This window comes from Labrus bergylta, chromosome 2 (assembly GCF_963930695.1).
Source record: "Labrus bergylta chromosome 2, fLabBer1.1, whole genome shotgun sequence".
NCBI classification, from domain to species: domain Eukaryota; kingdom Metazoa; phylum Chordata; class Actinopteri; order Labriformes; family Labridae; genus Labrus; species Labrus bergylta.
In genome coordinates this window covers 16486095-16502130 of record NC_089196.1, presented here as the reverse complement: position 1 = coordinate 16502130, position 16036 = coordinate 16486095, and the positions used below count along the sequence as shown (strand labels likewise).

Genomic DNA, 16036 nt, shown 5'->3' with positions numbered 1-16036 from the left:
TCCTGTCAGGGATTTTAAGTCTTGATTGTTTATGAGTTGGAATCAGACTTGTTTCAGACTTGTAAAGGACAGAACCATGTGGGTTTGACTCATGAGCTGCTTTTATCTTGTTCATATCCAACTTCTCCGTTTGCATTTACGGAGCAACACCAATGTTTGCTTGTAGTATTTAAAAAAAGAATCTACTCACAATTCAGTTCAGAACAATAAAAACCGCTCACGTTACATAATTGGCAGCCAGAGAATGCACTGATGTTTGATGGATGAATGATGAATGAAGACAGAACAATTCATCTTTTGTGGGTAATATTTGTTATACACTTCAGATTGTTTCAGTCATTGGTCCAATCAGACGGCTGAACGTTTAATATAGAATAAGAGCAATCAACTGATGAAATATTAAGCAGTGGGTGAAATATTGATGGAGTTAAAAGGCAGCGATTACACATCAGACTGACCAGAACACTCTGAATAAGTGCTGTAGAAACAAACAGGCTTTTATTTCTGAAACAGCCACTTTTAAAGTTACACTTAACTTTTAGATTTATTGTTTATTTATTTACTTATTTTTAAATATTTCATGGTTTTTGACGGCAGTCCAGTGGGGGAAAAAAAGGGCTTTGGTTCTTTTAAAGTTGATGTGTGAAAAGCTTTCACAAGCAAACACACGAACACACACGGTTTACATTTGAGGCAGAAATGAATCTGAAACTTAAGAGGTCAAATGGATAAATCATTGACTCTTCACTCCTGAAAAATGCTTTAAAAGGTAATAAAAAAATGTATCTTTGCGTTAATGTTTTTGTAAAATGTCAAGAGTTAAGAGCCGCAAACACTGACATGTCTTTAATTTCTGAACTGACTGTCACACCTTCTCTGCATCATATTTAGTTGCACTGAGAGAAAAAGAGCAGATCAGAACTTGGATTCATCCTGTGTCTCATGAGAGACAAAAATTGCCTAAAATCAGATGAAAGTATCTGTAATGCAGTACTCGGCTGCAGCGTTATCCTGTAGTAGTTATACAAAACTCCCAAAATATTATTACTGCCGGTGATGCCCTAATAACTTGAGTTAAGACGCTGCTAGAGTTCATCTCTGGCACACGACTGGATTTTAGGTATCAGAGGTGTTAGGTTTCAGTTTGCAGACTGTCTGAGTAGTATCCACTACTAGCATTCATCTGGCTGAACACCTGATAACAGTTGTGTGCAGAGCAAGTGAAGTGAAGGTGGAGAAGGTGGATTGAAAGAGTGAAAGTAATGTGCACTGACAAAGCGCTATGAGGGGTCGGAAGACTAGCAAAAGTGCTATATAAGTACAGTACATTTACCTGCTGGTGAACGGAAAAGGAAGTCCTTAAGCTCTATCTGCCGGCTACACAGGAAGCCCTGCAAAGTTGACTCTCAATCCCAGAAACTAAATCATCAGATTTTTATTTTTTACTGCTTTATTAAATTCATCAAGCTGTAAAATACAAGTTATTTATTTTTAAACATCACAAATGTTGAAAACACTATTCTGAAGTTGTGAAAAAATAAAAAATATATATTTATATTTTTATATTTTTAAGTTGTCTGTCCTCAAACACATAATGAGGTGTGTGACGTGAGCGGCTCCAGAAACCTCAACACTTGACTCCTGGCACAACACACCTGAACACTGAGGAATAAACTGAAACCTTTTTTTAAGGTTGAGAAGAAATTAATAATGATGTAAATAGTTTTTGTGACATTATTTCAGATTTTTAAATATTGCCAAGAGTTCACATATTTTAAATGTGTTCAAATAGGGAGCGAACTTGACCTCACAACTCGAGATAAGCCAATGAGCCATCAGTAAAACTGTAGAATTTTACATTATAGATGCGTCTTTGGCTCAGTTTGCTTGGACATAGAAGACTGAGTGTCCTCACACCACCCTGTATACATGACACAGGTCTAAACACACCATCAGACTTTTATAGGACTCCCAGGATTTTCCAGAACTTTTAGTCATCCTGTAAATAATTCAGAACTCCTCACTCCTGTCCCCTATGAGCCAAATGTCCAGTGCATCTTCTTGACCAGTCAGCTGTGTATATCGCCTGTTCCTTTCTAGCTGCTCATTTCTCCTCCTCTTCTCCTGACTGACCAAACTTCTTCTTCTTCTTCTTTTTCTTGGCATTACCTTCCTCCATCCCATTAGAAAACTCGGAGCGGGAAAGACTGAGCTCCTTCTGACTGGAAGAAAACCTGCAATGAGAATAAAATCACACACTCAAGTAAAAATATTTTGAAATCAAGACAGTTCTTTCATGTTCCAGCAGCATGTTTTTCTACTTGTCTCCTTCTCAATACTACTACTAATATTATCATACTTAGGTTTCTATTTGTATAGGTGCATGCTGGCAAGCCTTGAAACTTCTTAGAATTGCCAACCAACTGTAACACACACATGAGCTCTGTCTGTAGGCAAGCTCTATATATGATATTTATTTGATGTTGAAGGCCCTTCCAGGAACAGTCATTGGAAATTGATGTTGGCTATAAATAATGTGGTGCAGCATTGTTATAAATCATTCTCTATGAAAACTGGATCTGCCAAATAACCCAATAACATAAAAAATAATCACCCAAATCAAAAAGGCTGACCAGCACCCAAAGGATTGTAGGATACTAAGAAGGTTTTAAATGAACCCACACACACACCTGTAATTATGTCTCTACTGACCATGCACAAACAGTATTGGCAGCCTGTACAATGTGGTGTGTGTGTGTGTGTGTGTGTGTGTGGTTGAACCATGTCCAGACAAGCCTGCTGTGAAGAGCAGCTGTTAACAACAACAACAACAAACACACAAAAACCCAACACACAGTACAGATGATCGGTGACTGAGGGGAGCAGCAGCTTTAATTATATATAGGAGTGTGTGTTTAATGTGTGTGTCTTACTGTCAGACTTCTCAGCAGGAGGTGTGTGTTAATGAGCACGTGTCAGACATACACAAACAACACTGTGTGTTTTCACATTTATAGAAAATCTTTAACATTTCCCCTTTTAGAGACAATTCCAAATGAATTAAATTGTGTTTTTTTTGTGTGTATTTTTTGAACAGAGCTGTTGGTGGAGGAGACACCGTTTTGAGTCTACTTTTGGATCAATAAGATAGACAATGAATGAAAGAGAACTCCAACTTTATTCAACACTTAAAAGTTATCAAAATAGGGCGCAAGATTATTCCTGCATTGTTTCTATTGCTTATTGTGATGTTACATTTTGGATTCTTCAAATGCCTGATATTTTAAAGGTTATGTAAGTTCAAATCTCAGAACCCATCTGCTTTCATCGTCTGATTGACAATGCAGTATATGCCTCAGAAAACAGATGCCTATTTCTCCATAATTCTTGGAACATAAACCAGAACACTTCACATTCTAAAATAATGACGTACACAGATAGGAAGTTGAAACTGTTTTAAATGTATCATCAACAACTTAAGTCAGAATCATTAGCTAAGTGTTACAAATACAGCAGTCTCTAGCTGTTTTAGTCATTGTAGGTATAGTTGTATTTGAGTCTTAATTAAAAAAGGATTATAGAAACAAAGATCTCCCTCTGTTTTCACCGGTTAAACATTTTCATAAGTCTCACCTCTTCTCCCCGGCTCTCCTCTGTCCTGCTCCGCCGCTCGCCTTGTTCTGGTTCTTGACGGGGCTCCTGCTCTGGTTCTTGTTCTGGTTCTTATTGTGAGTCTTGGCACCTCCAGTGATGGCGCTTAGGCCCTGCGGAGCGTCCCGAAGGCCGAAGCTCTTGGCCGTGTGTCCCAGGTGGAGGGAGCGGATGTGGAAGATGTGTTTGAGGTGGGCAGGGTAGGTGGTGTATGCTCTTAGGAAGGACTGCAATGCTGATGACATCACAGTGACAGGTTATAGATCACTGCAAACTTCAAACTACAAACACTGCACAATTAAGGACACTTACCTTTCTTGGCGTTCTGCACTGACTGAGTATCTGCGTGAACAACGTTTTCAAACTCCGTCTGCAGGACCGTCGCTCTCTCTCTGGTCTCCTGCTCCAGAGCTTTGGATGAACTCTGACAGGCAGACAGAAGGACAGACAGAAAGCTGTCAATAAAGACTAACTGACTCAGAACGAATGAATTACAGGAAACTTATACTACTAATACAAATAAAATAAAATGTACGGCAAGACACAAAGGACACAGTGGCCCTGAAGGGAATGTTCAGGGATGAAATGAAGCCCCTCAACCTCCCCCTTACCATTGCCTTAAACAAACCAGAAGCAAACACCAATGTTACTGTGACTCCAAAAGTAGAAACTAATTTTTTTTTTTTTTAAAGTTCAATGTCTCCTAAAGTTTTGAACCCTTGACGTTACTAATATAAATCCAATCAGAATTGTTTTTTATTGCCAAGTACATTTACACATACAAGGATTTTGACTGGGTGCAAAACAATTAGCAAAGGAAACAAAGCAAACATTTAAATAAATAAGTAAATAAAAAGTGCAATTTCTAATTTATCATACACTCATTCAGTTTTCTAGATTGATTCCAAGTGGAAATCTAAATAAAGAGTTATCTGTTTCACAAAGATTGCTCTGTGCTCAGGTGCGCCTGAGAACCAAACTAGATAAACACCACTGAGGTGACACCTTCTGATTCTTCAGCTGATCATTCTGATGTGGTGTTTGTGAGTCTAAATCTGGGAGCATGTTTAATGTTCAACAGATGGATGTGTTTAAATAAAGGTTGATATAAATCAGTGTGGTGTTGTTGGAGAGCCAGCAGCTTACATATCTCCCCTGACTGGTCACAAGCATCAGATCATCACAGACACAAACTGAAATCTGAAGCTGCAGTTCTTCTGTTTCAACCTGCAGCAGGACTCACATCAGGTTACTTTGGAAAGAGCTTCAATGAAACTGTCTGAAGTGATCCTTCACAAACACGTCCCCCGCTGGTTTTACTGTCACCACCAGTCTTTTTACACTGTCTTTGTTGGTGCTCTATAGTCTGACACTGTCATGTTTGGGTTTTTAAAAAGAAAAAGAAACAAGTAATACAAAATCTTTCGTTTCATCTTTAAAGGAACAGCAGGTGGTTTCTCTGTCTGAGCCTCAGACTATCAGCACAACTGAGCACAATCCTGGACCACGCTAAGACCCCCAGAACCCCAACAACCCTCCAAAGAAGAGGAAAAATGAAAGCTGACATCTTCAACATACTAGTAACAGGCAAACAAAAAATGCATTTCTTTGCAGACTACTCAAACCTGTTAAAGATCACCAAAACCATATCAAAGGATTTTGCATACAAAGAAAACTTAGACACAGAAGGAATCTCAACATGCACAATTGTTTACGCCCCCCCCCCCCCAAAAAACCCCCCAAACAAACAAAAAACACCAAAACAGACTCATAACCCCTAGAACAGTACATGGAACCAACTCAAATCCCCAGACAGAGACTTTGATTATGACCCCTAACACAAACACATCCTAACCCTTCCACCTACCCCATAAACTCCCTTTGAAGACCCTCAATGAAGTGATTTCTAAGGGAAAGACCCTTAGAATCACCTCTCAGACAGACGGAAACTATTCTAAGAACCTACCACTGCAAAACACAAAAAGAGCACTAAAGTGCCCTAACACTGTTTATTGTTAGCTCCATCACTTTGCTGGGGACCCTCCTTCAAAATGTATTGGAGTCATGTCAAAGAAAAGCCACTTTAAAGATGCAAAAAGGGACGCCTAGAGGTTAGTGGGCGCGCCAAATGTACAGAGGCTGAAGTCCTCCAACACCGGCGCCCTGGATCTGGATTCTACATGTGTCTCCTTTCCCATATCTCTCTCTCCCTGGATTCTGACTCTAGCCACTATCCTGTCTCTAAATAAAGGCATAAAAAGACAACAACAAACGTTTAAAGCCTGAATACCCCCTTCAACATCGTTCTTTTTAGAACTTGCCTCCTGAGAAGCAATTGGAAATACAGACCTCTAAATTGATTCCCCTGACTCATCGTGTCACTACTTAATGACTCTCCATGGTGTTATTTATGATAAAATGAGGGTAATGTGAATAAAAGCTAATTGGCCAAGTAAAAAAATTGATAACGAGATAAAAGAATAAGACAGAGGGAAAAAAGTTAAGAGACGAAGCAGGATAAGAGGTGGAACTGACACTGACATGGAGTGAATAAATACATTGATCCTCTGCTTTTACATTTTAGGGGCATTTTATATTCTGTAGTTAATCAGATATTGTGATGTTTTAGACTCCTGGTACCGTCTCACTGACACCAGGAGCCAAGAAAATACCCCAGTAATCCAAATAAACCCTAGGAAAGTTAATGTTTATCACCCCAAAACCATCTCACAAATCCCTGGGACTTGACACTTTTTTGGCCGATTCGACATGTTCAATCGGTGTCGGTTGGTGAGAGGAATCACTGTTCCGGTGTTTCAAATAACTCCAGTTCTTGACATAGGTTCAGGAAAGCCCCTTGAGCCTGCCGCTGTAGTATCCATGCTTTCACCCATTAGTGCAGTTTCTCCTTATTTGTCACCACCGCCTCTTCTTTTTCCACTAAAAGACCAAGGGCTGACAACACCAGTGCCATTTTCAACTTTTAATCACACATTATTCTCGAGAAGTACCTATATTATGTGGTGACCGACAGTGGTGTGAAAATGGTCGTACAATAAAAACGGACCACTGTTGCCTGCTAGCAGGGGGAATTATTTCCTCTCACGCATGCGCAGAACACAAGTGGTGGTTGGCCGTCAGCTGTAGTCGCGAGGCAACGCCACAGTTGGTCTTCGTCGCAACTAGTTCTTTGCCGTCTGCTTGGTGTGTCAGGGCCATTAGAGGCCAAAGTGTAAGGATGAAGGTTTCTTACCTTGCTGTGGTATTTCCCCCGTCCCTTGTAGGTGTCGTCCATCATCAGGCAAGAGAGGATGTCCTGCAGCTTCATCTCTTCCAGGCTGGAACACAACAAGAGCCATGAAGTCAAAACCAGGCAGGGAACCTACAGAGTTGATGGTCAATGAAATGGAATCAGTCAACACACCTGATTTTGTGATTGGTCAGCTCAGGGATATAGGCAGTCTCAGCAGGTGTGAGGAACAGGAGGCTGCTTCCTTTTCCTCCGATCCGAGCTGTCCGACCAACACGGTGGACGTACTCTGCTGCTGCTGATGGAGGAGTGTACTGTAGACACACAAACTTATGTTATGACCACTCAATGCACTTTTTCTCTTCACGTTCACCCATTCTCAACACATTCACACACTGATGGCAGAGGCTGCTGCGTAAAGTGCCCATTTATCAAACAGTACTACTATTCCATTCATACACATTCACATGCCGCTGGAGTAGCAGCAGAAGAAATTCAGGGTTCAGTGTCTTCCCAAGGACACTTTGACATGTGACTGCATAAGCTGGGGATCAAACCCCTGAGCCTGCAGTTGAGAAATGACTTTACCACTGAGTCGCATCTTAGTTGGGAGACAATGCTGATGTTAACAATTACCTGAATGATCCAGGAAACAGCAGGGAGGTCCAGACCTCTGGCTGCCACATCCTGAAACACACATTTTTATTTGAAATCACAAAATCATAACACACAGAATGTAAAGCTGGCAGTGTGGTGTAAATCAGAAATACTGACTGTGCAGAACAGGACTCCAGATTTAGAGACAGAAAACTGCTGAAAGACGTCTGAGCGCTCCTGTAGGAGTTGTGAAACAAACAATGACTACAGATGATCACACAACCACTCAAACATGGATTGACAATGAGCACAGAGAGAAACCTTACCTCCTGCTTCATGTTGCCATGAAGACGCATGAAGCTGAGTTTAGGCTTGTTATTGGTCGAGGGGCCAGAGAGGACTGAATTGAAGAGAGAGTGTAGAAACTCGACAGCTTCACAGCTCGAGACGAAGATAACAAGTTTGTTCTGAGAAAACTGAAGGACAGAAAACAACAGTCCATCAGTTTATGGTTGACTATGATGGTTGACTTGTGATTTTTTGATCAACCAATTAAGCCACTGCAACAAAGAATTAACTTTGTTATTCCTGAGGGGAAATGTGTTTTGTTGAGAGCATTTCTGGCAAAATACAGCAGTTCCTTTGGCTGCTAATATTAAGCAAGCCTATAAAATCTATGAATGTCTTTGACCAACTCCTGTGAAAGTGGTCAAATTGTCTTCAGCTTAAAGACAATGCAAAAAAAAAGAAAGAAAAAAAAAGACTGTTCAAGTTTTATTTTATTACTTACCTTGCATTTGTCCAGTATGAAGGCAGCCAGACATACTAGTCTGATCTTACTCGGAACAACCACAACAAACTGCTTCAGATGCTCTGGGACAGCAAAGCTCTCTGATTTGCTGGCTGCGCTGAGGTCAGAAGTAGAGCCTTTGAGGTCAGGGGGGGCGGAGCCAGACACTTGGATGCTGACTGGATCGTCCAGACAAACATCTGCTAACCAATTCACACCTGAAACATAGCAGGACCTTTCATTGTCTGCTCTGCTTAGGCCAGAAACTTGTGTTTTTGTTGAAAGAAAAAAACCTTTAATCCCTTACTTACCGCTTGTCAGTGTAGCAGACAACAGGACGTTCTGTCTGCTTGGTCCTTTAGAGTTCAAACTGTTTAAAATGACTGTCAGATCCTTCTCAAAACCCAAGTCCAACGTCCTGATAACACACACAATCACAGGAGATAAATCGTCTAAAACCGACACTTTGCCCATATTATGCTTATTCTGGTTTTATATGCCCTTTAGTGTGTTTTCCATGTGTCCTGTGCATGTTTAGACACATCTATTTCCCTCAGAGCCAGAGTGGCTGAGCAACTGACCAATTACGGCAGAGCCAACAGGCCGACCAATCAGATCAGACTTGGCACACATGGGGACTCTGAACGTGGGCACTTCAGAGCCTTAGAGAGAGAGTCAGAAGCGAGCCGGTGCATGGAGCGGCAGTACATGAAAACAGACACCTTTTTCGAACTTAAGCTATTGTGAACATACTTTAGTAGGTACATAGATTAAATATACAAACCCCAAAAAGGGCATAATATGGACTCTTTAAATGAAGCTTGACTGATAATTTCACAAAGCTCACATCAAAGTACTCTGTGTGGTTCTGGGACTTCATTGCAACAAAACAGAACTGATATGGAGTTCCTCAAGGCTCTTTACTTGGTCCTCTATAATTAAATGTTAACATGCACCCTCAAGCTTAAATTATGAGAAAAAAAGTATCCATACTAATTAAGACAAAACTTAAACATACAAATACATATAACTGATGATGTGAGTGGGCTAGTGTAAAGGGCAATTACTGTATAATTTTTTCACCTGGGAATTCATTTTTACGTGTATTTTGGGGTCTAAATTAATAGTGGATAGAGTATAAGCTGGATGTGAAGAAGGAACATTTGCAATATGAAATATCTGATGGTGTATGGAAAGTAGCTTGTACTAGTGCTCTTAAGTCTTAAGTCTGTAAGTATTTATCTTAAACTATTACAGCATCAAAAGGTTAATACACACTTATGTGACACAAGCAGATTTACATAGATGTAACAAAACATACCAGACAATCTGCAGAAAATGTGAAAAATATTCAGGCATAGAAACAAAGAAAACATATGTATGAAGCGTGAACACATTTAGCTGTTAGAGTTGTAAATTACCGATCAGCCTCGTCCAAGATGAGCCAGCGAACAGCACTAAAGGCGATGCTCAGGGTGTTTTTGATATGATCCACCAGACGTCCAGGAGTTGAAACCAGGATGTTGATGCCTTTACGCAGCCTGAAGAGGGGTCAGACAAACCATCAGTTTTCTTTACGGCAACAATTTTCAACACTTTCTGATATTTAACTTTAAATGTTGTGATTCTCTTCCTGCTCTCCAGACGATGAACCGTTTATCTTCCAATGATTCTATGATGTTACCTCCAATGTTTTTAAGACTCCCAAGAGTAAATAAATCCCCAGGATGTTTTTGTTTAAAGATTACCATAATTAGAGACTCATTTGTGATTTTGATCTGTGATTTAAGTATTCTCAACTTCCCCTGAAACACTTCTTGAATTGTCTTCCTCCTTATAGGTTTAAGGACCGCAACAGCAACTAGCAGCACTTCTAAAGACTCTGAAATGAGGAGGAGAAGTGAGAAGAAGTTGAGAAGGAGAAGGAGGACAGAACAAGGAGAACAGAGTCAAGAAGAAGATGAGGCGGACTAGAAGAGGTAAGTAGACAAGAATAGAAGAAGATAAAGAATAAGAGAAAAACAAAGAGAGTGGGACTGGAGTAGAAGAACTTGAGGAGCTAAGGAGAGCAGAAAAGAAAAGAAAACTTGAGTAGGAGAGGAGAGACGAGGAAAAAGAGGACAAAGAAGGAGAAGAGTGGGAGTATTTGAGAACTAAAGAGAAAATGAGGACAACCAGTACCTTGCCTTCTCTGCTTTCCTCTTCTCTCCTCCCATCAGAACACCTGGGACAATCCACATAAACGGCTAGAGAGAGAGAGAGAGAGAGAGAGAGAGAGAGAGAGAGAGAGAGAGAGAGAGAGAGAGAGAGAGAGAGAGAGAGAGAGAGAGAGAGAGAGAGAGAGAGAGAGAGAGAGAGAGAGAGAGAGAGAGAGAGAGAGAGAGACAGTGAAAAACACCAGAGTAAGCATCCGTTGTTGTTAGCACATTACTTCCTGCAGCAGTTTGAAAGACACTAGAAAAACTAACCGAAAGAGAGGAGAGCGATTGCTTTAGCAGCAATCGAACAAAATCCTGCACCTGTGCTGACAAATGTGTTTCTAAGATCTTGAGAGCATTACCGCTGTGTAACAATCAGAAAATATCATATTGTATAACTGTATCTCTGCTACTGGCGCGCGCTCTCTCCACTTGACTGCCCACAGCAGCGTTAGCTCTCTCTCATGCTCGCTGCAGCTTTGGGATGAAAATATGACTATATGTCGGATTTTTCTTTCATAATATCAATTCCTTCCGGCACTATGGAAAAAAAAAAAGGATTTGTATCGGTTTAAGTACTCAGTATGGAAAAAGTTTCAATCATTTTGACATTCTCAGTTTAAAGTTGACACATCACGCTTGTGTTTGAATCTGTCACCTTTTTTTGCCATGCCTCCTCTACTTTGCTAATTGAAAGGATAGCTGCAGGAGCTGTTTCAATTGAGGTTACACCCCTTTTTATAGAACATGGAGGAGGTGCAGCTTCTGACCGATACTGCAGACAGTCAGCATGGCCAGCTTCGGATGTTTTGGCTTCACTTTTGGGAAGCTGTCATGTCGTTCATATTTTTTTTTAATACAGTCTTCAGTTACAACAACAACATTGGACAAATAATGACATGATGAGCTGGGATTTTATTTGTGTGTTACCTTAAGGAGCTTCTGGAAAGTCTGAAATGTCTGCTGGGCGAGCTGATGGACGGACAGACAGACAAGAGGAGAGCAAATGAATCAACTCAGGTTAAACAGCTCTTTACACCTACAGCCTCAGCCTAAGTCAACCAAAGCTATCAGTTTAACCCTTTATGGGATTCTCGCTTACACCTTGTTTGCTCGTTTCTAAAAATGAACAGTTCATGACTGGATTCAAAGTGGTGGTACTTAATACACGAAATGAATACCAACACAAATAGGGATTAAATCACCAAAACCAAGATTTAGTCTTTGACCACATATCTTCTGTTGTGTAATAACTAAAGCGTCCTGATGCGTTCCTGTTGGGGATTTTACAGGAAAATTGCAAACGGAACAAGATATATTGTTGTTTGCAGTTGGAACAGCCAGTATTTGTATACAAGTTTTTTTTCTTCGCTAGTGTTTAGCTTAGCTTATCATAAATCCTGGGAAACAGCTTACTCTGTCTATGATTAAAACCATCTAGATCTCAAAATCACAGATAAACATGTTTTGAAAATCTGGTTTGTTTGATATGAACCTAAACTGGACTGTAAATAATTTCAGGTTCAGATTTGTGACACCAGACTTCAATTTCCTGAAACAATCATCCAACAAACTGCTTAGTTGATCAGTATAAACTGCTTAATAATGAGTTTATCAGCCATCCTATGTTGACACTTCTGTGTCGCATGTTTTCTGATTGAAAAGACAGTAAAGTAAATCTGATGCCATAGACTAAAATAGAAGAGAACTTATAGAATAAACGGACTGATGAGAAAACAAATCCTCATATTAACACAGATTTCAATGAAGCAAAATGTCAAGTGTTTAAACCGAACCTCTCTGGTTGGGACGATGACGACAGCCAGAGGACCATCTGACCTGCTGATCTTGGGCTGGACCGCCTGCAGACTCTGGACCACGGGGACGGCGTAGGACAGGGTTTTACCTGCAGAGACAGAGTCCACCATCAGAGCCTGTTTCTTTGTTTACACAAGGTGGAACATCTAAGTCATTGTTCTCTTAGTCTGTTGGTCTACTTTTGAGTTAGACTTTATTTTATTGAAATAAAATAAGAAGTTTACTTAGAAAGCATGACACTGATGTGTAGCAAAGAGAGTTTAACTTACCAATAACAATTTCATTTCAATTTCATTGCTTTTAGCTTAAACTTCATCTTTGTTATGAAAGATGTTACATCTTACATTAATCTTATCGCAGTTGGTAATGTGTCCCATAGTTAGAATCCTTTAGTGGAGAAAGCTGTTAGTCAAATGTAAACCTACAATCTTGTATTTTACAAGAAAGAGGACTCCTGAAAAACAGAACAAGAATGTAATTTGTACCTTACCTGAACCCGTCTGAGACCTGACTACAGCGTCTCGTCCTGAGAGAAGAACTGGAATAGTCTGTTTCTGAACACTAAACACACAAACACACAAAAGTGTAAGCAGAAAAAAAAGAGGCTTATTTTAGTTGTAACAGCATAAAATTGTGTCCTCAAATTGTACCCCACAGCATAAAAAAATATCACTGTTAGGATTAAACCTGAGTCAAGATGTCAAAGGTTTTTAAAGAAATATATAGTGTCTCTTTAAATGTTGGAAATGTATTTAAAATCTCACCTTGTCACTATGGAAACATTCAGGACTTTGTTCAGTGTTGCCACCTAGTGGACAGAAACCAGCCAATCAAAAACCACAACAATTAGCATGCTCTCGTGGTAAATGGACCACTCAAAGCTGTTTTAACACGACACAATAAACCACTCACACTAAATTCACACACTGACAGGATGCTACGTGAAGTGCCAATGAGTATTAACCATGCCATTCATGCACATTCACACACTGCTGGATATGCCACTTGGGAGCGGTTCACGGTTTAGTATCTTGCCCAAGGACACTACGGCATATGGCAGCAGGAGCTGAGAATTGAACCCCCGACCTTCGGGTTGAGAGATGACCGACTCTACAACTGAGCCACAGCTCTTAATGGTTTATTACACTTATATTTTCCAGTTAAGAGGGGAGAAATATTGCACACATTAAACAATCATTCAAGTTAAGGTCTGTCTGTCTGTTACCAGATGTGGATGCAGGTCCAAGTCTGAGAAGGAGTCACTGGTGAAAATCTTTTCCTTTACCAGAGAGACGGCAGGTCTGAAGGAAGGGAGAAGGGGGTGAGGAAGAGAGGGGAGAGGGAGGTAGAGAAGTAAAGAAATAGTGTGAGTTAAAAAGCAAAGAGTTATGTATAACAGATCTATCAGTAACAGAAACAATATCCTCTGATGGTTATGGACTAATCAGGATCAGAGGGTGAAGAGCTCAGCCAATCAGATTGCGAGCTGCATACCTGTGGATTTCCGGGATCTCGGGGTTGTGCTTGAACAAAGAGGACGTCTTAATGCTGCTCCTTCCTGTTTCCTTAACTCCATCCTTCTTCTTCTCTTTTTCTTTTGTCTTCTTCTGTGGTGCCCTGCTGTCTATCTGCTGAGCAAGAGGGGACAGAAACATCCAGAGATAATTATCAAAATATGTTAAATATTATACAATCGTTGAATAGGTAGTTACCTTTTTTAATGTGGCTCACACATGGTTCATAACAGCTGTATGAACACAAATATTCTAAGCTTCAGGCCTGATCTTTAGTACTACAGGTGTGAGCAGTGTTTACCTGAGTGTCTGCCTCCTCCTCTTCCTCCTCCTCCTCCTCTTCCTCCTCCTCTGCTGTGTCACTGTGCTGGAGTCCCCTCTCTTTAAAGGAGCCTCTTTTCTTCTTTGCCAGCTCCTCCTCTTGGGAGCTGAACTTTCTCTTCTCTGCTCTCTGCTTCTTCTGGAGATTCAAATCAAGAAAACGAAACTGACTTGTTAACATGTTTACAGTTCAAACATTTTTCTTGTTTCTTGTGCAGAATTTAAGTCCAAGACAAATTTCCCTACATACACTATGAAGTGTAATTGAGATTAAATTCTTGTTATATTGTCATTATCTGACATTAACCTCTGTTCCTGATTTTGCTATTATAAAAGCATTAGCTCTAATAACAATAGTAATACTCATGGAATTAAAATAAAACATCTCTCTGACAGTCACAGGGTAGTACTCACCAATGTGACCCATCTCTGCTGAGCACTCAGAGGTTTCCTATTGGTCAATGACGAGGAGGAAAAACCGCTGTGGATGTTCAGACACAGCTGGTCCTCTGATGATGACATCATCAACACACCTGACCGACAATCCAACAGACTGACAGACGAGAAAGAGTTGTGTTTGTACACAAACGCCGCAACCTCTCACAAAGTCAGATGATCCTCTTTAACCTGCATTTAAATATTAAAAAGATATCAGACTCAGGCCAAATGTAATTCAGAAAACTCAGAGGTCATATATTACTCAGACAGAAAACAAGTAATGACAATTCATGCAGTTACATGTAATTAAGAGTTTATTTCAAATATTTACGACCAACCAAACAGCTTTCACTGTTGCATTATTACCACACAGACAAACAGATATCATGATGTATTTCCTCACATTCAAGTATTTACGAAAAAGTATTAAAACTCCTCCCCGAATGTTAATATTTTCCTGGGTAAGTTTAACATTTGCATGAATACATTAAAACATATGAAAAATAATAACAGTGAACGTACACTGTCGTATTACAGTGAACTATACTCAGTAACCTCTCACTAAGGTTTTTGTCTTCAATATGTAATGTTTATTACTTAGGTTAATTGGTCAATACATTTTTTTTTATTTACTGCTTGTCCTGACTGTAACTTGTAATATCGTGTTTTTATATATTTGGCCAAATACAAAAGAAAAGTAATGAATCACAACATCTCTCTTAAGCATTAACATTCATTATATGGGAAATCACTTGAGTAACTTAATGGACCTGTCTTAAAGTTAGAAAGGCAACAAGACTATTGACAAATGTTAAGTGCACAATACAAAACTGAGCCGACCTAAAGAGAGGCCCTCACTCATGTGTTTGAGGTTTAAATTATACCTAATCATTGTGGCTTCACTGTCGGAAGTGCAAGGAAACGTAAACCTGACGTGATGTTCCGTTGAATCGTCGTTTTGTGTATTTTGCCTGTTTAGCGGGGATACCTCTGATTCTTAACGAGGTTACGAAGCTCATATATGACAAAACGTGCCGTCAATGTTGTTGAGGTTACACATTACAGCGGAATGCTCAAACATAGTGAAACACGTATAAACCACAGATTGTAAACAGACACGTGTGTACGCGTCTGTGTGGCTCAGGCTCGGCTGTAGTGCAGCTTCAAATCTAAAGCTAATGCAGAAAAGGACGGAAAATCTAAAAACTAAGACTGGATGAACTCACCGTGAAACTGAGGAATCCACAACACGCGTGGGGGAGTGGAGAGCTCTTCCTGATACGTCACTGAAGCACCGCCTCCTTCACAGCTGGTTTTGGTAGACATGCGCAGTAAGCAAGCTTTAATTATAAGGTATTTCGTAGCAAAACTGACTTTTTTTCCTCCTTTTAAATGCAAAATATAAGCAAAAACACTATCAAAATCTGAAACACTAAAACATAGAAGCACACAGATAAAT

At 40.0% G+C, this 16036-nt stretch overlaps 1 protein-coding gene across 1 annotated transcript; it reads right to left on the bottom strand.

Annotated features, from left to right (window-relative positions):
* Window positions 1-1420: 1420 nt before the first annotated feature.
* Window positions 1421-15939, bottom strand: ddx31 (DEAD (Asp-Glu-Ala-Asp) box polypeptide 31). The gene is made up of 21 exons (XM_020649732.3): window positions 15804-15939; window positions 14554-14766; window positions 14120-14278; window positions 13799-13932; window positions 13530-13605; window positions 13069-13112; window positions 12795-12865; window positions 12283-12392; window positions 11417-11458; window positions 10470-10534; window positions 9710-9829; window positions 8600-8706; window positions 8289-8506; window positions 7825-7974; window positions 7676-7735; window positions 7538-7588; window positions 7076-7215; window positions 6905-6989; window positions 3964-4075; window positions 3634-3886; window positions 1421-2234 (listed from the first exon to the last, which is right to left on the bottom strand). The coding sequence occupies exons 2-21, from the start codon at window positions 14662-14664 to the stop codon at window positions 2105-2107; spliced, it is 2238 nt and encodes a 745-aa protein (XP_020505388.2). The 5' UTR covers window positions 14665-14766; window positions 15804-15939; the 3' UTR covers window positions 1421-2104.
* Window positions 15940-16036: the final 97 nt, after the last annotated feature.

Bases quoted from the DNA above. Each gene is read 5' to 3' on its own strand.
- ddx31 (XM_020649732.3), bottom strand. From the start codon at position 14,664: ATGATGTCATCATCAGAGGACCAGCTGTGTCTGAACATCCACAGCGGT. The intron at 10,535-11,416 runs GTAACACACAAA...CTCTCTCTCTAG, and splicing joins CTTTCCAGAAGCTCCTTAAG to CCGTTTATGTGGATTGTCCC. The intron at 7,589-7,675 runs GTCAGTATTTCT...TGTGTGTTTCAG, and splicing joins CTGGAGTCCTGTTCTGCACA to GATGTGGCAGCCAGAGGTCT.